The 23,086-nt window shown below is 34.7% G+C and overlaps 2 protein-coding genes across 2 annotated transcripts; both read left to right on the top strand.

The window, feature by feature from the left end:
• On the top strand, positions 1-2,919 carry LOC110617844 (PGR5-like protein 1A, chloroplastic). The gene is made up of 11 exons (XM_021760853.2): positions 1-327; positions 495-610; positions 764-860; positions 979-1,079; positions 1,205-1,261; positions 1,424-1,500; positions 1,721-1,772; positions 1,956-2,066; positions 2,183-2,280; positions 2,370-2,445; positions 2,627-2,919. The coding sequence occupies exons 1-10, from the start codon at positions 132-134 to the stop codon at positions 2,437-2,439; spliced, it is 975 nt and encodes a 324-aa protein (XP_021616545.1). The 5' UTR covers positions 1-131; the 3' UTR covers positions 2,440-2,445; positions 2,627-2,919.
• A 14,157-nt stretch (positions 2,920-17,076) lies between these two features.
• LOC110631412 lies at positions 17,077-18,419 on the top strand. The gene has a single exon (XM_021779241.2). The coding sequence runs from the start codon at positions 17,366-17,368 to the stop codon at positions 18,308-18,310; it is 945 nt and encodes a 314-aa protein (XP_021634933.1). The 5' UTR covers positions 17,077-17,365; the 3' UTR covers positions 18,311-18,419.
• The last annotated feature ends 4,667 nt before the right edge of the window (positions 18,420-23,086 follow it).

Below are 23,086 nucleotides of genomic sequence, written 5' to 3'. Positions count from 1 at the left end.
TTATCCTTAGAGCTTCTCTGTCTTTGTTCGTTTCCCTCCTAACACAGGAACAATATCATAACAAGCAAATTGCAACCCATTAACCAAACTAATCTCCATATCATACTCTCACCTTCAGTTTCACGATTCCAATGGCTACCAAATTAGCCTTCTCTTTGACTTCTCCTCGTGTCTCCTCTGCTCCTCTCCGGAAACCATTCAGCTCTTTATCTTCTTCTCCTTGTTCTTCTTCTTCAAGGGTTCAGTCCATTCAGCTCATTGGAAGGCATTTCTCTGTTCGTCGCAGAATCTTTTTGCTTCCAATCAAGGCAACTGCTGACCAACAAGGTTTGCCAATTTTTTAAATGTTAAAACCCTTGTTTAGTTTCTGTGTTTAAGTGTTTGATGATAATATAAACCCCCTTTTTTTGTATTTTACCTATGGGTTATCTTTATTTTATGGAGTTTTTCTCTTACATCTCAGTTTCTCTGAGAAATTTAACATTCTTTTTCAGGTCAGGTGGAAGAAAATGAGGTTGTTGATAGCAAAATTCTGCAATATTGTAGCATAGACAAGAAAGACAAAAAATCAATAGGTGAAATGGAGCAGGAGTTTCTTCAAGCATTACAAGTGCGTAGAAGTAGAACCTTTTTCTTTTTCCTTTTTTTATACAAAAAAGAAAATCCATACCGTTGCTTCGTTACCAATAAATAGTTCCCAAAGAAGAGAAGACGCTACTCTGGTTTTGCTGTTTATTTCTTTTTCCACTGTTTTGTTCCACAGGCATTTTACTATGAGGGGAAAGCTATAATGTCAAATGAAGAATTTGATAATCTCAAGGAAGAACTAATGTGGGAAGGAAGCAGTGTTGTTATGCTAAGTATGGACTGACTTCTAGAGTCTAAACAACCTATATGAGTTTCTGGCATTTGTCAATTGTTGAATTATGAGATCTAATTTCCACCATCTTCTGTGGTATTTCTATTACAACACTATAGGTTCTGATGAGCAGAAGTTTTTGGAAGCTTCAATGGCTTATGTATCTGGAAAACCCATTTTGAGTGATGAAGAGTTTGATAACTTGAAGCTAAGATTAAAGGTTAGCACTTGATATAAATTGAGCCTCTTAATGTATTACTAGCCAACTGAAATTATGCCAATGGACGTAGTTTCTTCCTATCCATTTCTGCTTATAATATTCTGTTGATAACAATTGTTCTGCAGCAAGAAGGCAGTGAAATTGTTGTTGAGGGTCCACGATGCAGTCTCCGTAGTAGAAAGGTACGTGTTGCTCTAGATTTGTCTCCTCTCATTATGCTTGGATTTGTGTGCATTGACCTTGCAAAATTGTGAATTCTAAATAGCTACTCTCAATATTTGTCCTTCTGGTGCTTAAGATATCTGCTTCTGCAAAACTTGTGATGCTCAACTGTTTTTCTGCAGGTTTACAGTGACCTCTCTGTTGACTATTTAAAGATGTTCTTACTGAATGTCCCTGCCACTGTTGTTGCACTAGGCTTGTAAGTACTATTCCTTCATTCACTCAAATATAGATTGTAAGTACTTGAATTTTTAAGGCTTATGAAATGTCCTTGTGGAGCTTTCTTTCTAATTGCTAGTTCTCTATCAAGTCTTATTTAGTGACACAGCTGCCACCTGACCAAAGTTAACATTACCATTTCAACAGTAGTTTCATTAGAACTGTTGAGGTCTGAATTTCATTTGTGTTTGTTCTAACAGGTTTTTCTTCTTGGACGATCTCACTGGATTTGAAATATCTTATCTTTTGGAGGTAAACTACCATCATTGCTTGTTTCCTTTCATTGAATGATGTTGGTTAATCTTACTGAATTTACCAATGGACAATATTGTTCAGATTGCCAATCATTACTTGGAGCTTCTTGGATACTATGTATCTTTGTTGTATCCATTTTCCTTTTCATTCATAGATTTTGTAATTGTTTTTCTCATGCAGCTTCCAGAGCCATTCAGCTTCATCTTCACATGGTTCGCTGCTGTGCCCCTCATAGTTTGGTTATCTCAATCTTTCACAAATGCAATTGTTAAAGACTTTTTGATCTTGAAGGTAGAATCTGCAATGTTTTTTTTTTCCCCTAATCCTCTAATAAGCAGACTACTGAGTCTGAGCATTTATTTGATTTCCAAAGTGACATATTAGTGAACCATTGCTTCATTTTCTAGGGCCCTTGTCCCAACTGTGGTACTGAGAACCAGTCCTTCTTTGGAACCATATTGTCAGTTTCAAGTGGTGGTACCACCAACAATGTCAAATGCTCAAAGTAAGTTTAAAGTTGTTCTCTAGTACTGTTACTGTTAGACCTTGTGAACTTGCATAGTTTATTTAAATTTCTGCGAAACTTTGATGCAGTTGTGGAACTGATATGGTGTATGATTCAAAGACCCGATTGATTACTCTGCCAGAAGGGAGCAGTGCTTGATTTGAGGTAAGAAAATGATTAGTACATCAATTCAATTGAATTTTAACACGATTACACATGATTACTATTTCTTTTAAAATGAATTTTTTTCCAGAAAACAAAAAAAAAAAATTAAATTAAATTCTTGTAAATTTCTTAATTCCAAATGGAGGCGTAGGGGTAATATGAAAATTGCTAATGAATGCAGGAGCAATCCAATTTATGGGATCATAGAATAAAAATGCTACTAACTCATAAAGTTGGAAGGAAGAAGTGTCACCTTATGCATAATTTTGGGTGACAGTTGTGGAGGAAAAGTAAAAATTTTCAGAAGTGTACTTTGTAATTAATGTATCTCCATGGTGTGTTAATATTGTACTTTGTAAGGAAATGCTTGATATATACATCCACCTATATATTACAGGCATGTCCATTGGAAGAAGATGAGATCAGAATTGTAATGTTGCTGTTGTATATATAGATTAGCCTTGTTACCAATCATCAGTGCCTGCTTGATGGTAACTCAGAGATTTGCATTACTTATACATGATTATTCAAAATACTAGAAAATCATTTGGAATTTGATTAGATCTCCTAAAATAGCTAGGCCATCTCATATTAAGGCTTTGGGAATCCGCCTCTCATGAATAAAAGTCTACCAGATGAGAAGTCTTTAAAAAGCAAGAGGATTTTTCATTACAATAAATTGAACCTTTGGCGATGAAATTTTAACGAAAAAAAAGTGCCACTAAAAATCACTGAGTATCAAAATTTTAACACTAAATATAAAAAATCGCCATTAAAAATTTTAGTGTCCTAATTTTTGTGGCGATTTAGTGAATTTTAAATAGCAAATTTTATATATTTCATGGTGATTTTATTCCCACTAAAAATCTAACTTCTTATAGTTTTTTTTTTCTTCCTTTTCCATGTAAGAATTGATTTTTGAATACGCAAATTCATTTTCTATTTTGTTTCTTCCAACCATGTATATACAATCTTTCGAGATAAAGTAGCATGTACACTCTCAAGACGGTTAAATAAAGCACAACATCAATTAGCTAATGGCGCAATTTTTATTTAGATCCGATCATAATGATCAAGACATAACCTCACTTATTTTGTTTCTTACAATTTTCTAATACATGGCTCCAATAGCAATGGTAATAGTTCAAATTCAATTAACACATATAATTTTCAGTCTCGAATCAAAGCATATACATAGTAGTTAGAACCCTAACTATTTTTGGTAGGTGAACTTGAGGTTACATGAATCATGTTGCACCCTTTCTGCTCTATCTTGATTCAAGTTTTGAATCTTGGCCATGATAATCTTTTTTAACTTTTTGGGCTATTTACATTAAAAATTAAAAATTTTACATTATTTTATAATTTAATTTAAAATTTTAAAAATTAGTAAAATTATCTAAAATTATAAATTTTATTACAATTATATTCAAATTTAAAATTTGAATTGGAGAGAGTATATCTTTATTACGTGACAAGATAACGTGAATTATTTTATTATACTCATGTACCATATGGATAAAAGCTATCGATATAAAAATTCAAAACATTTAACTATTTTGTAATTTAATTTAAAATTTTAAAAATTAATATAATTCAATTTAAAATTCCTAAATTGCAAAATATCTAAAAGTTTTAGATTTTTTTATCAGTAACATTTATCTATATGACATATAATTATAATAAAATAATCCATGTTATTTTGCCACATCATTAATGACATGACCGAAATAAAATTGTTCTGTGATTGTCAATTTGCAAGAAAGAGAATGTGAGGTGGTTGCCGCCTAGGGCGCCAACTCCGACGCTCAAATCAATAAACTGAAAAAAATGGCAAATGTAAGAAATTATTTAGAATTCAAGAGTAGTTGTGTAGATATTGCATACCTTTGTCCTACGATCATTAGCTTTTATATTGTAAGAAGATGGAGTTAATTATAGTATTTCTTAAAAATCCGATAGGTGCCGGCTAATTAATAAGGGGACCCACCGACTAATTGATAAGGGATCCTGTAATTACAAGCGTAATGGAGATCTGCTGAATTGTGCTTGCTAACGGTAACTTTGTGTGAAGACTCGTTCTCTTCAAGGGAGAGTGAGTCTTGATGTAGAATTGGGTGCTATGGTGTCCGGGTCTTCCTTTCCATTGGTGGGACCATGTATCGACTTATCAGACTCTTACCACGTGACCCTATCGTATGATGACAACTCATAGTTTATTTTGGCGACTGTTGTGTTACATTAAAAGTCTTCATTGATCTTCGATTCGAAGGTGATAATTGTCTTTACGATCTTGGACATGTGGCTCATTTAGATTAGCCCTTTCCCTATTCACATCGCTTTGCTTGCTCATGCCCATAAATTGACAGTCTTGTTCTGCGAGCTGCATTCGAAACCCGCTATTAAAACCATCATATAAAAATCCTACTTGTCCTCCATATACCATTTTTTCTTACAACTGACTTCTATGCTTTAGAAAAATCTCAACCACTTCTTTTGTTCACACACTTAAGGTAATTTCTACTCGCTTTTGGTTTCATAGCAATGAATAAGAACACTTCTTCTTCTGCTTTTGGTGGAAGTTCTTCCTCAAGCTCCTCCTCCAATGGTTCTATTCGTGCTCCAGCTTCCATCATTCTGCTGAGAATAGTCCATGAAGGCAAAGACAGTCTGATCAGCGACATTCCTTTCATACTAATAGAGAGAGATATAGATCATCTTCATGACAAATACCACATCTCTTGAGAAATCTTTTGCGTCTTTGCTCCATCCCCGAGCATTCGCGTAGATGACCAGGTCTCTGCGAAAGATACCATCATAGTCTATGAAGAGCTGCTAAAGGCGGATCTTTGGTTCCCCATGGACCCATTTTTCACTGAGGTCCTTCAATTCCATAAACTTTCAATTGTCCAGCTACACCCCAACAGCTGGAGAATCTTGGTGGCCTTCTGGTTCATTTGTTTCAATAACCATATTGAGCAAAGCATGATCCTCTTCTCTCAACTGTACCAGCTAGGCACTCAAAAAAATGAAGCGTTTTGGTTTTTCAATGAGAGAAAATGCCAGACACTATTTGATCAGATACCTTCTTCCCTAAACCGATGAAAAAATAAATTCTTTATCCTCCGCCATCAGACATCCGAGAGTTTTGGTCCCCTTCGTACCAGTTGAAACGTGTTTGTGGAGCTGAGAAAGGCTGAGGTCTTGCCGTGGAGGACTGAGGAAAAGGCTCTAAAATTCCTCTAGACGATGGCCAAGTCCCAGAAGATAGACATCCTCAAGGCGGTGAGGAATGCTGTTTTGTCTTGGCAAAGCCAACTCCAGGTGAGTCAGGCTTAGGGTCCTCACCTGCCCAGCCTTCCTTACCTTAGGGAAAGTACCTCTCTAGTCAGCAGGCAAGATATTTCTTTTTTCAACCCTTTTTGTATTTCAAACTGCCTTATTTATTCAGTTTTATTCTATGTAGATATGGCCAGATCAAAAGCCAAATTCATTGAGACTGCCAGTGCTACCCAAAAAGGCAAGGTTATTGCTAGAGCGACCACGCCTCCATTTAAGCGTGCTCATTGCGTCGAGGAGATTATCACTCTTCCTCCTCTCCCTCCTCCCCCTGCAGTTGAGGAATCAGTCTCCACTCAACCCGAGTCTTCTACGAAGGGCGAACATAAAGCAATTCTTTTCCAAGCTGTAACTTCACAAGGAGAGGCTGAAGCAAAAGTCTTGTGGTCTCGGGGCATCTAGCACCTAGCGTTAGTGCTGACTCGAACAACCTTTCTTCTTGAGGTTGTCTTTCCTGATAGCTAAGAACTCCCTGCAGCCTAGAGATCGTCATCGCCTGAATGTTATCGGGACAGACAATCTCTACAACAATATCATCAACTTTGCGATGGAGAGCGCCCTGTGCGCATACATGGCCAATAAGTAGGACAACCGACAATGTGCTTCAAACGGAAATAAGACACTAGAGCAGGGAACAAATTGAGGTACCCATGCATCTAAAATGTAGAGACCCCCAGATACATGTCCTTTACCAATAATCTGTTTTGTCACAAGATCTTGAATGATACAATGATCAGGAAAAAAGAAAACACAACAATTTAGGTCTTTGGTAAGCTTACTCACAGAGATTAAATTAAAGGCAAGATTAGGTAAACTTAGCACAAATGATAGGGTAATAGAAGGAGTAGGTTTAACAGTCCCAGAACCCTCAATGTTATAGGTTGACCCATTAGCTATAATAACAGGAGAAGGTACTTTATGAGATCGAAAGCTAGTAAAAATATGAGGATTACCTGTCATGTGATCCGTGGCACTAGAATCAATGACTCATTTATATGAAGAGGAAATAAGATATGTTTCACCTGTCTCAGCCGCTACTAAAGACGTTGGGATAATTTTAATAATATGGGTCTTACTGTTAGAAACTATTTCAATCAAAACTCTATACTTCTATACCTTCAAACGAATTAAAGGAAGATAACAAAATCTAGCCCAGTGAACAGTATCAAAAAATGCCTCCACCCAACACCCAAACAGCAAACAAACCACATATCTGACAAGGGGGCTGCAAGGCAACTTCGGCGTCCTTCCTAGGTGGATGGTGAAAGACAAATATTATCCTAGATGGGTAACACAAAAGAACAAGAGTCCTAAGTCTCCAAAAATTTAAAACTTGATGAGAGAGAAAAAATTAAATCTCTACGGGAATGGCTCTGATATCATGTAATAAGATAAGGAATAATTGGGCAATTTCAATATATTTCTCCATTGAAGTAAGTGGATATATATATACAGATTATAAGGTCTTGTTAAGGCAACTTCTAATAATCCTCTATCAATCAATTAGTTTATGATTATATAATCTCCTACAATTACGTACAGATTATGTTCACACTCTAACAGTTTTGTCAAAATAAATTTTGATGGAGCAGTGGATGTTGGCAAAAAGTGAGGGTTTATTGCAGCTATTGCTAGTGATTCTTCAAGTAACGGATGGATTTGCAAACATTTTCCAGGAATTATAGATCCATTGGTTTTAGAAGCTCTATCTTTTAGGGAAGCAACATCTTTATCTATTTCAAGAGGCTTTTTCAAATCTATTGTAGAAGGGGATTCCTTATCAATCATATAGGCTTTGCTTTGGAAACCTTGCCACATTATGATTAAGGGATGCATACAAAATACTATTTATTTGTCTTCCTCTTTGGATGCTATGCTTTTTTCTCATGTCAATAGAAATAGGAATATGGCACCTCATTCACTAGCAAAATAATGTTTGTCAAATGATTCCTTCTACTATAATATTTTGATCCAATGCAATTTTGTAATCTACTCCATACCCACTTAAGGGTCTCTCAATGAATCTACGTTTGGCAAAAAAAAAAAAAAAAACAAACAAACAAAACAACATCTTCCAGTTCACTTTGACATGTGTTTTTTTACGAAAATTGTCTAATGCAAGGCTGGCTTGTGTCATCTTTTCTTGGCTTTTCAATTCTTTACGTAGCTTCGAATTCTATAACTCTCGTTTTTTTAATTATTTTTCCACTTGTGTAAAACTTTCACTTTTGAAATATAGAAAAATTATCCATACAAATAATTTAACTAACAATAATTTCCTTTATTCAATATCACATTGACAGGGTCAAAATATGTGTGTCATTCGCATCATGACACACATAACGTGAATCAGAGAGAAAGATTTAAGGCATGGGGTAGAGTAATTTAAGATGGTTAAATTAATAATTAAGGGTAAAATAATATTGAGTTGGTATAAATTCAAAATAAATATAGAATCGGATAGCAAAAGTAGCCTGTTCTAGTCTCGGTGTTTTAAAGGGGAGTAGAGTAGTCGTCTTTGTAAGGTAAGGGATCTTTGATGGTGTAAAGATGCCTAAACCAATAATACGAGAAAAGTGAAAAAATTCTTAGATAAATCTGATTCACCATAAATTTAAAAATAATAAGTTTCATATATTTTTCACGGTAAAACTCATTAGTTTATACCTTTAAAATTTTTTTAGTATGTAATGAATCAGATATACATAAGTATTTTTCAAATGGAAATAACTCTGCATGAGAAGCAAGTGTTGCGATTCATTCAAACGTACTACTTTAGTTGGAGGAGATATGCATGCTGAAATGATAAAGTTTGGCATGTGATTTGATGGTGGTATTACAAGCATAAGTTAAATATTAATGATAATGCTATAGTTGACTAGTTTAGTTTTGATTTGATTTGTAAAATAATAGGTTAAGATATTAAGTTGATAAAAATCAAAATTTTAGGATTTTATTTGTATTCCTTGGTTATATTTTTATAAGGGTAATTTACGATTTAGTCCCTGGGTATTGCCATTATTAACAAGTCAGTCCCTGTATTTTCAGAAACCTATTAAAACGTCCTTATGTTTTCTCTCCGTCAACGAAATAGTCCTTCTGTCTATTTTTGCCGTTAAAAATATAGTAAAAGACTAAATTACCCCCAATTATTTTTCTCTTCCTCCTCCTTCCTTTTCTTCTTCATCAATTCTTCTTCCTTTTTCTTCTTCTTCTTCTGTTTTTTCTCCTTCTTCTTCTGCTTCTTCTCCTTTTTCTTCTTTTGCTTCTTTTTCTTCTTTTTCTTCTTTATCTTCTTCTTCTTCTTCTCATTCTTCTCCTTCTTCTTCTTCTTTTTCTTCTTTCTCTCCTTCTTCTTCTTCTTCTCCTTCTTCTTCTTCTTCTCCTTCTTCTTCTTTTTCTTCTTTCTCTTCTTCTTCTTCTTCTTCTTCTTCTTCTTCTTCTTCTTCTTCTTCGGAGGAGGAGGAGGAGGAGGAGGAGGAGGAGGAGGAGGAAGAGGAAAGAAAAGATAGGGACTATTTTGTTGATAAAAAGAAACAATAAGGATGTTTTAATAGATCTGAGAAAAGATAGGGACTATTTCATTGATGGAAAAAAATAATAAGGACGTTTTAATAGATATGAAAAAAGATAAAAATATTTTAATAGATTTTAAAAAATGTAAGGACTAACCTTGTTAATAATTACAATATACAAGGACTAAATAAATGGTTTTATTTGAGGGTAAAATTGGATTTTAAAAATTTTCTCTCTCCTCCTTTATCTAATTTTAACGAAAAATAGGACGGAAGGACTATTTCGTTGACGGAAATAAAATATAAGGACGTTTTAATAGGTTTCTAAAAATACAGGGACTGACTTGTTAATAATGGCAATACCCAGGGACTAAATTGTAAATTACCATTTTTATAATTATATAAATATCAATATAATCAACAAAATGATAAGTTAATATATTTTTTTCCTTCCTCTCAACAATCGATAATACCTTTAAAAAGAAAAAATGTGGACAATCATGTCCATGGATTAGTAGTCCATAACATGGATCGTTACATGACACAGACCGATTGGACAAGTCCAAATGATAGACATAAGGCTGCTTCTTAGTTCAACCCGCAATTATGCAACTATAGGCTTTAACAATATTTGTTTTAACATTTGTACTTAACGTTAAAGCTATAAATAGCATCAAGATAGTATTTAGAAATTAAAGTTCCATTTATTTAAAAAAGAACATTTAAAAATTATTTCTTTTAAAAGATAATTTTTTATAAAATATTTTCCACTATGAATATTTATCAACAAGGTAAGTTATTTTCATTGTTTGTTTTTAATTTTAAAAATAAAATATATGAATAAATTTATATATGGAAATATTAATAAGATTTGTCTGATGTTGCTGAAATCAAATTGACGATGTGGCCGAAATGGAATTGTGCTGTGATTGGTCCACCTGCAAGGAAGAGAATGTGAGGTGGTTGGCGCTTGCGGTAGCAACTCCGACACTCAAGTCAGTAAGTTGAAGAGAATGGCGCATATAATGTTTAGAATTCAAGAATAGTTGTGTGAGAAAATAGTATACTTTTATCTCTGTACTCAATAGCTTTCATACTATAATAGGGGGTTAATTATAGCACTTCTTGATAATCCGACAATGATGTTGCCAGTTAATTGATGAGAGATCTTGCCAGTTAATCGGTTGGGGATCCTGCGATTATAGGAGTAACGCAGATCTGCTAGATTACCTTTAACGGTGACTTAATGTGAAGACTCAGGCTGCTTTAGAATGGGCGAGTCTTGCTGAAGAGTCAGACACTTTGGTTGTTCGGGCCTTCCGTTCTTCGAGTAGAATCGCGTATTGATTTATTAAATTCTTGCCACGTGACCCTTACTTATGGTGATAGCTCATTGCCTACTTTGGGCGATTATTACGTAATATTAGAGGTCCTCCCACTGGTCTTCAATTTTTTAGATTTGATGGTAACACTTGTCTTCGTGATTCAGGACACGTGACTTGTTTAGATTGGCCTTCCATACTCGCATCGCTTTGCCTGCTCCTGCCCATAAATGACCATTGTCTGGTGGCTATAATAAACTAACTTAACACATGGTTATGGCTTAGGAATATTATTAATCCAGACTGACACACGATCGTTATCCTGATATGTACTATCCTGGAGGCTTAATCGTGAAATGTGTCACGGTTCTGAAGTGTGAATCATACTGGCTGTCTTGAGTGGGACTGTGCGTCCTTAGTTCAGTCCATCGAACTAAGTCAGCTTCTATCTAGACTGGGCGTACGTTATCCTCACTTTCTTCTTACCTTATCAATCAATCATGTCTAAGATCTTATCCAGTGCTTTTCTGGAGTTGATCCGAGTGATATAGCGACGGCTTGGTGAGTTTCCAAGCTTTCTCTTATCCCAATGGCTCTAGCGATCTTTCAGGAGTTCTCTAGCCCTGCTAAGCTTCTAGGCATTCTCTAGCCTTATCGAGCTTCTGAGCATTCTCTAGCCCTAAGTAGCTTCTGAGCATTTTCTTGCCCTGTCGAGCTTTCAGGCATTCTCTAGCCCTAACTAGCTTCTTAGTATTTTCTTGACCTGTTGAGTTTTTGGGCATTTTCTTGCCCTGTCGACCTTCCGAGCATTCTTCGGCCCTGACGGGCTTTCGGTCCTTTTTCTCCTTACGGCCTCTACTCATTCGCTTAGCATTCTATCTTCACCAATCGTCAAAAAGTCTCGCCCGCCTACAGTGGGCCTTCCTCTTTTGCAAAAAATTTTTGATTTTTAGAAGTGATTGTAAGACTAGTGTCAAATGCCTTGGAGTCTGGCATATACCCGCCTTGTGACATAGTATAGAATGCCTTAAAATTTTTTTGTGAAGTAGGACTATCACACGGTTGGTCAGCCTGGAGCTGGATTGTCACTCGGTTGGTCAGCCTGGCATATACCTGCCTTATGGCATTGAGACTCTTGTTTTTTGGGACTAACATTCGGTCTTCTGGTCTGACGGATTCCCAACTTATGGCCTTGTTTTAGTGGGACTAATACCCAATCTTCTAGCTTGATGGATTTTCAACTTATGGCCTTATTTTAGTGGGTCCAAGACCCAACCTTTTGGTCTGACAAATTTTCGACTTATGGCCTTATTTTAGTGGGTCCAACGCTTAGTCTTCTGGCCTTACAGATTCTCAACTTATAGCCTCATTTTAGTGGGTCTGACGCTCGATCTTCTGGCTTGATAGATTCTCGACTTATGGCCTCATTTAGTGGGTCCTACACTCGGTCTTTTGGCCTAACAAATTTTCGACTTATGGCCTAGAAGGTTTTGTTTATATGGGTCCGATGCCTAGTCTTTCAGCCTGAAGGATTCCCGACTTATGGCCTCATTTTAGTAAGTCTGATGCTCGGTCTTCTGGCATGATCAATTCCCGACTTATGGCCTCATTTAATGGGTTCAATGCTTGGTCTTTTGGCCTAAAGGATTCTCGATTTATGGTCTTATTTTAGTGGGTCCAATACCCGGTCTTCTAGCCTGATGGATTCCTGAATTATGGCCTAGAAGCTTTTATTTATATGGGTCTGATGCCCGATCATCTGGTCTAACGGATTGCTGACTTATGGCCTCATTTTAGTGGGTTCGATTCCTGATCTTTTGGCCTGACGGATTTTCGACTTATGATATCGTTTAGTGAGTCCAACGCTCGATCTTTTAGCCTGACGGATTCCCGACTTATAGCCTTGTTTTAGTGGGTCAAATGCTTGATCTGCTGGCCTGACAGATTCCCAACTTATAGCCTAGAAACTTTTATTTATATGGGTCCGACGCTCAATCTTTTGGCCTGACGGATTCCTAACTTATAGCCTAGAAGCTTTTGTTTATATGGGTTTGATGTCCAGTCTTCTGGCCTGACGAATTCCCAACTTATGGCTCAAAAGCTTTTATATATATGGGTTCGACGCCCGGTCTTCTTCATATCCTCACCCCTTTGACTTTTGATTTTGCTTTTGACTCATCCTTTTATTTTTTCTCAACACTTGGACTTGTCATTCAGTCTGATGTATTTTTGGATTTTGTCTATTAGCTATTGGTACGTAGTGGCTAGATTCTTAATTAGGGAATCCATAAACTTGATGTTGTGTGTCTATTTCTTTAATGCTTTAAATGCTATCTCATGATTTAATTCTTCTACTTGTATTGCTTTTGTATTGAAATATGAGATAAAACTCCTTAAAGACTCGCCCTCTCCTTGGCGACTCTTCTGCAAGTTAGAGGAGAGATTTTTTGGAGGTATACAAGTAATAAACCTGGATTTAAATAACATAGCAAATTGTGTAAAGTTCTGAAATAAACCTAGGTTCAGATGTTGGTACCATTTTTTAGCAAACCTGTGAGTGTTGACAGGAATACTTGGCACAATACAAAGTTATTGACCTCCTGAAGCTGCATGGTCGTCCTAAAGCTACATGATCGTCCTAAAGCTACATGATCATCCTAAAGATCACCAAATGACTTCTGGAATTTATTGTTCCATCATATTTGTCTAAGCTAGATAGCTTAAACTTGGTTGGAAAGGTTTCTACTAAGATTTCATCTAAAAGAGACGAGGTACCATCCATGTCAAAGTCCTCCTCTTGTTCCTTTTGGTACCTTTGAACAGCCCATACCATCTTCCAGTTGACATCTTTCGGATCATCGTCTGATTCATCCCCTTTGAACTTGGCCTTCCCTTTAGACCGTTTTTTGATCCCCTTTGTCTGAATCCTCGGGGTATCAACGAAGGCTTCCTCCCTTCCTCTAGGAGCCTTGACTGACGCCTCCCCTCGAACATTGTATTGCTCGAGAGTATCTTGTAATTTTGAATGTATTAGATCATTTGTTCGTTGTTCAGATTGTTAAGATTTGCTTTATTGACCATTCAAGGAGTATTTTGTCCACTGCCACAGGTAAAAGAGATGATGGTACCCTCATTAGTAGTAACCTTAGCAGTGGCTCGAGAACTTCCGACCATTTCAAGAGAAAAAAGAGAGAGATTTCTTTCTTAGAGAAAATGAGTGAGAGACCGATTTTAATCCAAATGAACAAAGAGAATTTAATGGATTTTTTCAGTAATGGAACTAAATGATGTTGCTGAAACCAAATTGATGATGTGGCCGAAATAGAGTTTGTGCTATGATTGGTCCAGCGGAGCTGTGCTGTGATTGGTCTACCTGCAAGAAAGAGAATGTGAGATGGTTAGCGCCTATGGCAGTCACTTCGATGCTCAAGTCAGAAAGTTGAAGAGAATGGTGAGTATAATGTTTAGAACTCAAGAGTAGTTGTGTGAAAAAATAACGTACCTTTATCTCTGTAATCAATAGCTTTTATACTGTAAGAGGGGGTTAATTATAGCATTTCTCGATATTTCAGTAATGATGTTGCCGACTAATTAATGAGGAGTCTTGCCGGCTAATCGGTTGGGGATCCCGCGATTACAGGCGTAATAGGAATCTGCTAGATTACCTTTAACGGTAATTTAATGTAAAGACTAGGTCTACTCTAGAATAGGCGAGATTTAATGAAGAGTTGGACATTTCGGTTGTTTGGACCTTCTATACTCTAGGTGGAACTGTATATTAATTGGTTTATCAAATTCTTATCACGTGACCGTATCTTATAATAACAACTTATTACTTACTTTAGGTAATTGTAGTGTAATATTAGTGTTTAAATTCTGAAAAATGTAAAAAATATTTTAAAAAAAATACTTTATGTAAAATAAATAGAGCTTAAGGAAGAAAAAGTAGATCAAGCTTAAAATCATGAACTGACCTTGCAAAAAAGAAATGCTTGTATTAAAAGGGTCATATTCAATACTCTTGTAAGAAAAGACTTAATATATATTATCAAATTGATAAGAAATTTAATTTTTTTGAACAAGTTAAATTTTTTAAGTTATGGATATTCAAATCATGATAAATTCATGAGAGTTAGTAGGGAATCTTACGAGTATAAAAAGAGAAAACCTTAATACAAAAGATCTTTATAAGTTAGAAGTAAACACATTGATTAGAGGAATGCAAGCTGAGGCCAGAAGCAATATCTACAATTAAGTGCAAGGAATTATTGGAGACAAATAAAAGGTTAATTTCATTTAATTTGAAGGTGAAAATTATTGGAATTTCAATTCAAATACAATTATAACGTTAAATAAGATTATTATTATTAGAATGAAGAAAGAGGAAGGAGGTTTTAATTTTGGTTATCACGGGATTCAAAAGGACATAGGAAGAAAGTCAAACATTGGGCTTGCACATGTGCCTCTAAACAGACTTGCTTTCGTGACTTTAAAATAAAGCATGATAAGTGACTATAACCAGAGTGAGCACTTCAATTTAAAAAAAAATTAATTGAATTGAATTAATTTAAAATTTTAATTTAATTTTTATTTTTAAAAATTTTAATTATTTAAATTTAATTTAATTTTAATAAAAAATTAATAAAGTTGAATTGAATCGATTAGTAATATAGTATATTATTTTTTATAATATACAAAATTCATATTATAATTAAAATTGAAATATTTTAATTAAATTTTAAAATATTAAAAATAAAGTGTTAAAAAATAAAAAAAATTTATTAAAAAGTCTAATTAATTAAATCAAATCAAATTAAATTAAAATGATTCGATATAAATCGAATTCTACCAAAAATCAATTCAATTGGATTTTCACAAATATTAAAATTTTAATTTTCAATTTATTTACTACGTATAAGAGAAATGTTATAATTTATGGGTAGTTTGCAGATTATATAAATAATTAATGGTTATAAATTATTTATTTTTTATTAATATATTTATTAAAAAAGAACTTTTTATACTATAAAAAAAATTGAGGGAGTATTTTTTATATTAGTTGTAAGAGAGTTTCACAACCAGGCCTTTGCCAGACTTGGTGGCCAAGCTCCGTTTACTCACTTCATAACCAAGGAGACAGACTGCTGATACTTGGAATGTTGCTCCTGTAAACTGCACGATGAAGAATAAAGTCCTAACCTTTGGAACCAGGTTTAATTGAACTTTCATACCTGCAAGAATATAGAGTAAAAATATTTTCAATTTAAATCTTATTATTCATTTATTACGAAAAAAATTACAAAATTATGCATGGTCAACTAATTATGACAAATTTCAATTAAATTTTTGTTTTATTAAAAGATATTAACCCAAAAAAAAGGGAAAAAAATCCCTTGGTAGTTGGAAGTGCATTCACGTTTGTTGGTTGACCTCCCATGTGAGATTTGGGTCCAATAGTGGAAAAAAAAAATAATAATAAACAAGTGTAATTAACAAAAACTAGGTGGCATGGGAGACCCACAAAAAGCTGGTGAAGTGGGAGACATGTCATCAACACAATTAAGAGCATTGAGCCCTCATATACCCTTATTTCATCTCATAAGCACGCCCATCCCTTTTTAATTCCCTATTGGTGTGGATTGTCATCATCAAACCACCCCCCTAATCATTCCTCCCAACCCAAACCTTCCCACCTCACCCTTTTCCCTCTTTAAACTTTTCCTTTCAAGGCAGACCATCTACACTTTTTTTTTTAAATCACACCACTAAATTTTGTTCATATAAAATCGATTTACTCAAAATAAAATACACTCTACCCTTACGTAAATCTTTCATTTTTTTTGAAAAATATAATAAATTTATTAAAAATAATGTTTTAAAATCCAAAACAACAGAGGAGAAGAAGCACCTCTAATTCTCCCAAAGCAAAATGATGCAATGAGGACAAATTTGGAACAGAGGAGCGCCAAAACTAGCATGCAAAGCCAAACAAGTTACCAAACTACAAGAAAAACAAGGGCAACGCAGATAAAAAGAACCCCTCTCCATTTCACCATCGAATCTACTAACCCTAGAAAACGGAAAGAAACTAAAATCAAAATAAAACAAACAAAAGAAAAAAAATCCATCCGAAGGTGTGAAGGGAACCCACATTTCAAGCGGTAAAGAAGGACGTCGCTCATGTCCTGCTGCGGCAGAGGGGGCTGAGAGTCTGGCAGAAAGAAGGAGACCGAGCTCCAGAAAAGAAACTTCCCACAGATAAAGACTCTCTCTAGAGAACTAGAGAGAGAAGCTCCAATTTTCAACTCATTCATTTAAAACTTTCATTTTTAAAAACCAACAAAAAAAAAAACTTTATTTTTTATTACTAATAGCTTGAAAAAGAAAAAGTAAAACTTAGAAATATGGTGTCAAAAGCGTGAAATTTATTATCTTTCCTTCCATAAATTTACTCATATTTCACCTATGGCACAATAGTACTACATTTTATGGAAAGTATGAGCGGAACTTTCCTTTCACTTTTCCTTTCTTCTTCTTTAATTCACCAAAAAGCTGCTTTTTTCTCATCATAAATTTCCCCAAACAGTTTCAGCTTTCCTCTTTGCAACTTCATTCCTGTTACATATCCACAGGAACACAAGTAGCTCAAGTGGAAATATTTTCCATAGAAATCAATTCCATTCTCTTTAATGTTCCAGTGCCAGAAAATTACCAGCTCCTTTAAAACCAAGCTCACATTCTCACATGGGCTCTCCTCTTTCTTTCTCCTTGATAATTCTGCTCTCCTTGGCATCCATCAGAGTTGAAGCTCAAGGGATCAAATCTGCTCGTCTTCTCGATCTTGTCATTAGAGATTACACATTCAAGTCCTATGGCATACACTTCAAGACAGGTATACTACACACTGTGCATTTGCCGGCAAACTTTTCCGGCATCAAGGTGGATACTGTGCGGTTCCGGTGCGGCAGTCTCCGGAGATATGGTGCTCAGGTAAAGGAATTCCATCTGGGTATTGGTGTAATTGTGAAGCCATGTGTAGAGAGAGTGATGGTGATTAGACAAAACTTAGGACATAACTGGTCTTCTATATATTACGCCAACTATGACTTATCAGGATATCAACTCGTGTCCCCAATTTTAGGCCTTTTGGCTTACAATGGTGGCAGTGATGTGAATTTTAGCAACCCTTTTGAGCTTGGAATCCATGCTGGAGAAAAACCCATTACTATAGACTTTACCAAGACAACCAATACCGCAAACAAATCAGGAATCAGGCCAATCTGTGCTAGTTTTGAAAATGATGGAAAGGTGACACTGAAAACCCCTGTATCCCATCATGTTTGTGTTGTCACAAGGCATGGCCACTACGGCTTGGTGATCGAGTCGCCGCCAACAGGACCACCGGCGGCAGGAGCAACAGGGCAGGGAAGAAAAACGATCAGCCTGTGGAAAGTGGTGGTGGGGAGCACCGTCGGCTCTGCCTTGGGAATATTCCTATTGGGCTTGCTTTTGGTTGCAATGTTTGTTAAAGTAAAGAAGAAAGCGAGAATGGAAGAGATGGAGAGAAGAGCATATGAAGAGGAAGCTCTGCAAGTATCAATGGTTGGCCATGTGAGAGCACCTACAGCAACTGTTACTCGAACCATGCCTGCGATTGAACATGAGTATATACCTTATCGCCGTTCTTGAATTGTTCATCTCTCATTATGAACATTATTCTTTTTGTAATAATATTTTAAAAGAAAACGAATTTGTATTGATTTGAGAAGAAGGATAGAATCAACAAAAAATTTTGTCACTTGTTTATATTTGAAACAGAACATCTCTGTTTCACATGCTCTGGTTTCCCTTAGGTTCCATCAGCTTTTTCTTTTTTCTATATTTTTGCAGCATTTTTTTACTAAAACTTGAATCCGTCTTGTTCTGTAATTAGAATTTAGCATTTCCAGGTTCATTTGTGATTTTCAATTTCTTCTAGGGTACATTGAATGATACAAATATTTATAAAGCAATAAACCAAGAACCCAAAAATTACATCATTAAAAAAAATGTTACGGTAAGTATTTGGTAACGGTGGACAGAAGAAAAAGAGAGATGATTTTGTTTCTAAGAGAATGTCAACGGATGCTGGGACAGCATGAGTAACCATGTTAGAAGAAACAATGATAAAAGAAGAAGATGATGATGATGATGGAAGCTGCTTTCTTGTGAGAGGCCAAGTTAAATCTGGTGCATGGACAGAGTGAATTTCGGGGGTTAAATGCAGAACACGTAATTATGGACATTGATGGTAGAAGCTTCAAATGTCTCTCTCTTGTCCCCAACATTACTAGAAATACAAGACAATTCTCTGGTGGGACTTTTTGCCTTTTTCAAGTTAAAAAAAAAAAAAATACTAATATTAGTATTAATATTAATTAATTTAAATTATTTATAATATTATATTATATTTATCATATTTATTAATTTATATAATTTAATTAATTATATATTAAATTTATATAAATATAATTATAAAAATTATATTAATATTATCATAAATATTAATTATTTTAATTTATTTATAATAAATATTATATATTTCATATTTATCATTCTATTTTATTATTTTTATTACAATTAATTTATAAATATTTAATATAAATATTTATGAATTTTGAAAACTATAAAAAATTAAAATTTATTTTATTTCATATTTCTTCTCATAATTTTTCTCTATTTTCACATATTTCACTTAAAATACCCCATAAATTTTAATTTTTAATATTTTCATGATTTCCACGAATATTAATTCTGGTACTATCGAATGTGAGAATACAAACGGTGACCGTTAGTTATATAAAATTCAATATCCACAAAAAAATGAAGACGTTCACATAGCATAGAAAGACATTTACATTATCCTTAATATTATTTTTTTACTTTATCATTCATATATATATATTAACATAATTTTATTACATTTCATAATTTTTAAGTATTTACATATATTTTTTATTTAATTTTTTATAATATCTACATTAATTATTTATCAATAAAATAAATTGTATATATCTTTAGCATTAATTAATACATTTATAAAATAAATTGTATATGATTAATGCATTGGTATATATCCTTAGCATTAATTAAATTATATAAATTAATAAAATAAATTGGCAAATATAATAAATATCATATTATATTACAAATAATTTAAATTAATTAATATTAATACTAATATTAGTATAGTTTTTATAACTATATTTTATAAATTTAATATATAATTAAATAAATTAAATTAATAAAATATAATATAATAATTAATTAAATAAAAATTAAATTTATAATTTAAATTAATTAAAGCGTGGAATGCCGCACTTATGCATTACGATAATGTATTTAATTTTTTTTAATTATTCTTTTTTAACGCTCTACTGTAAAAGCACAGTAAAATTAATTTTCACCTTAATTTGAAAAAAAAAATATTTGGATCAGGGTTTGAAAAAAAAAATTTTTTTAACTCCAAAAGACAAAAAACCCTCCCTAGTGAGACTAACATGTGATGTACCTACTAAATCAATGTTGGTGTTTCAGGATGATAATAGTGAGATCCGATAGGATATCCAAATAAGAACATTTAGGCAGATGTTTTTATCACTGAATTGATAATTGATCTGTGATCAGTCCATTAGTTCTTTCCATACTTGGTTTTAATGAAGGGGACCTATAAAAAGAAAAAGACAATCAGGGATCCATCAGAGAAGTTTTCAATGGAGACCCTTCAACGCTCAAATCAAATCTGAAAATTTAGTGGAGTTAAGAAAAGTAAAACAGATAAGAGAAGAGAATAGTAGATTTTGGTTCCCTCCGTATGACCGAGAGAGAGAGATAAATTCTTTATTCCAAGAGAGAGAGATAAATTCTTTATTCCGAGAAAGAGAGATCCTTTTTTTAGGGTTAGTTTGATATATAAATATCTTTAAATAAAGTTGATGCTCCTGGTGTCGTATCCCCTTCTGATAGGGCAGAAATATTTTTGTGTAGGTATGTCAGGCAATATATTTATGATGGGTTATAGGATAATAAATGCGGAGCTAGCCGTTTCGTACCCTCTACATGCGCGCTTATGATCTCTGTGATATACCAAAGAGGCGACTAGCTCATAGGAGGTCGGCATATTTACCCTGACTTCATTAGGTCATGCCAGGCTCATTCGACCTACATAGAAATGAGCTCCTTCCGGTTACTGAGGTCAGCCACATCGGCGTTCAAAGCCTTATTGCATTATGGGCTATTGAGGGGGTCGGTCTGTCCGTCCTCTCCAGTCTTTGAGGAGGTTGATCTGTCTGTTTTGGGCTTTAGTAAACTCAGTAGTATTGCTGGTCTGATTTTTTATACTCAATAGGTTGGGCTTTTTACTGCTCGATCCGACCAGATGAAAAGGCTTTCGATTCACGTGTACATATGTCACGAACTTAGGGGTCCTATTTTTTATACATTATCAGTTGCCATTTTGCTTCTTCGATAGTTATTTATGACGGTTGGAGAAGGAAACCCATCCTGCTAATTTGACGCTACCTGTTCATTTGGTTGACACTTATGAATTTCAAAGAAAAGTGCGATCAATGGAATTGGTCAACTTAACATAGACCGATCCGAGAGAGCAAATTTTATATCTTGATAATCATCCTTTTAGGAGATCTGATCTTGATGGTCTTTTTCATTGAAAGTCTGACATTGGTAGTTTTTTCTTTTGGAAGGTTCGACTTGGGTGCTCTGCCCTTCTAGCCTTGCCTTTCTGACCTGACCTTAATGGTCTGCCCTTTTGGATCTTCTTCTGAGCATTTTACTCTGAGGCGTCTTTCGAGCTTTAAGCTCTAGATCTTTTAATAAGCGTTTTAGCTTATTGATTTCACAAGTAGTTTGGCTCTTTATTGGGCTCTCTAGCCCTAACGTTCGTCCGAACTCTTTGATTTTCTATATCATTCCGCACTCTTTAGCCCTAACTAGTTTTACGAGCATTTTAGCTCTTTTTCGAGCTCTTTAGCCTTGATTTTTCTCCCGAACTCTTTTGATTCTCTATATGATACTCCAGGCTTTTTAGCACTAATTCTTTCTTTTGAGCTCTTTGGCTCTTCATAACTTCCAGACATTTTTGCCCTTAAGTGCTTTTCGGGCTATTTTTGCCCTTATTCGCTTTTCGGGCTACTTGCCCTCAAGCTTCTTCCGAGCATTTTTTATCCTCTAGACTATCTGCCCTTAAGCATTTTGGAGCGCAAAACCATGATTCTTCATTCCGGGCTATTTGCTCTTAAAGAAATCTGGGCTTTTTGCCCCCGACCTTAGTCTGATTATTTTGGATTTTTTCTTGTGTTTCTTGTGGGGCATGCTCAGCCCTTATCATTGTGTATTGTTAACCCATGCTCCTTTTGGAGGGGACCTTCTGATACTTGGCACTGGATCTCATCCGAGCGCATTTGCTCTTTATCATCTGAGCTCTTTGGCTCGTTAGTCTGCTTTCGGACTTCTTTTTCCTCAACTCGGCTTTTTGATGCCGGAGGTCAATTTCCAAGATTGGTCTCCCACCTCATTGAGGTCTTCATTTTCTCAATCGATTTTATAGTGCCGGTGGTTTATTTCCGAGATCGGTCACCCACCTTATTAAGGTTTTCATTTTTTTCAACCGGTTTTGTGGTATTGACAGTCTTATTTCGAAGATCGGTTATCTACCTCATTGAGGTCTTCATCTCCTCAACCGGTTTTGTGGTTCCGGAGATTTTATGTCCGAGATCGGTCATCTACCTTATTGAGATCTTCATCTCCTCAATCGATTTTGTGGTGTCGATAGTCTTATTTTCAAGACCGGTCACCTATCTCATTGAGATCTTCGAGGTCTTCTGGTTTTATGGCCGAGACTTTCAAGTTTATTAGCCTTGTTCTTGCTTTTAAAATTTATCTGCAAAATAAAAGTTTGCACAGAGTATATGTAACAAAGATGCTCGTTGTTAACTTGAACATCAAGATATATAGTTTCATATTTTAACTAAATATAAACTATTAATTTTTTTCCAACTATATCATCTCATATAATTCCAAAGAATCTAATAAATAATATTTCTCATGCATAAATCATTCTACAGCTTTTAATTCTCATAGCAACATGCTTAAGCAGATAATACCCTTCTTAAGGAATTCATACCAATATTAATCACCGATAAAAGCGCTTTAAACTGTTTCTAAAATACTATCATCTCCAAGCATATATTCAGAAGGACTAATGTTTGAAATTAGTCATGATGACAAAAATAGTTTGGACTAAAGAGATAACTGTGTAGTTTGGTTAACTCGCGCATGTCATCTCTCTTTCACTCCGAACGGATTGCTCTTGTGTCACATTCTCTGCTCACATCAATGTCGGCCTTTTTCTGATTTTTACCATGTGGTTTTTATATGTCATTAGCGATCCTTGGGTCTTTCACCATC

Source organism: Manihot esculenta, chromosome 1 (assembly GCF_001659605.2).
Source record: "Manihot esculenta cultivar AM560-2 chromosome 1, M.esculenta_v8, whole genome shotgun sequence".
NCBI lineage: Eukaryota > Viridiplantae > Streptophyta > Magnoliopsida > Malpighiales > Euphorbiaceae > Manihot > Manihot esculenta.
Note: the sequence above shows the minus strand (reverse complement) of the source record. Positions and strands in the feature narration are given on the sequence as shown.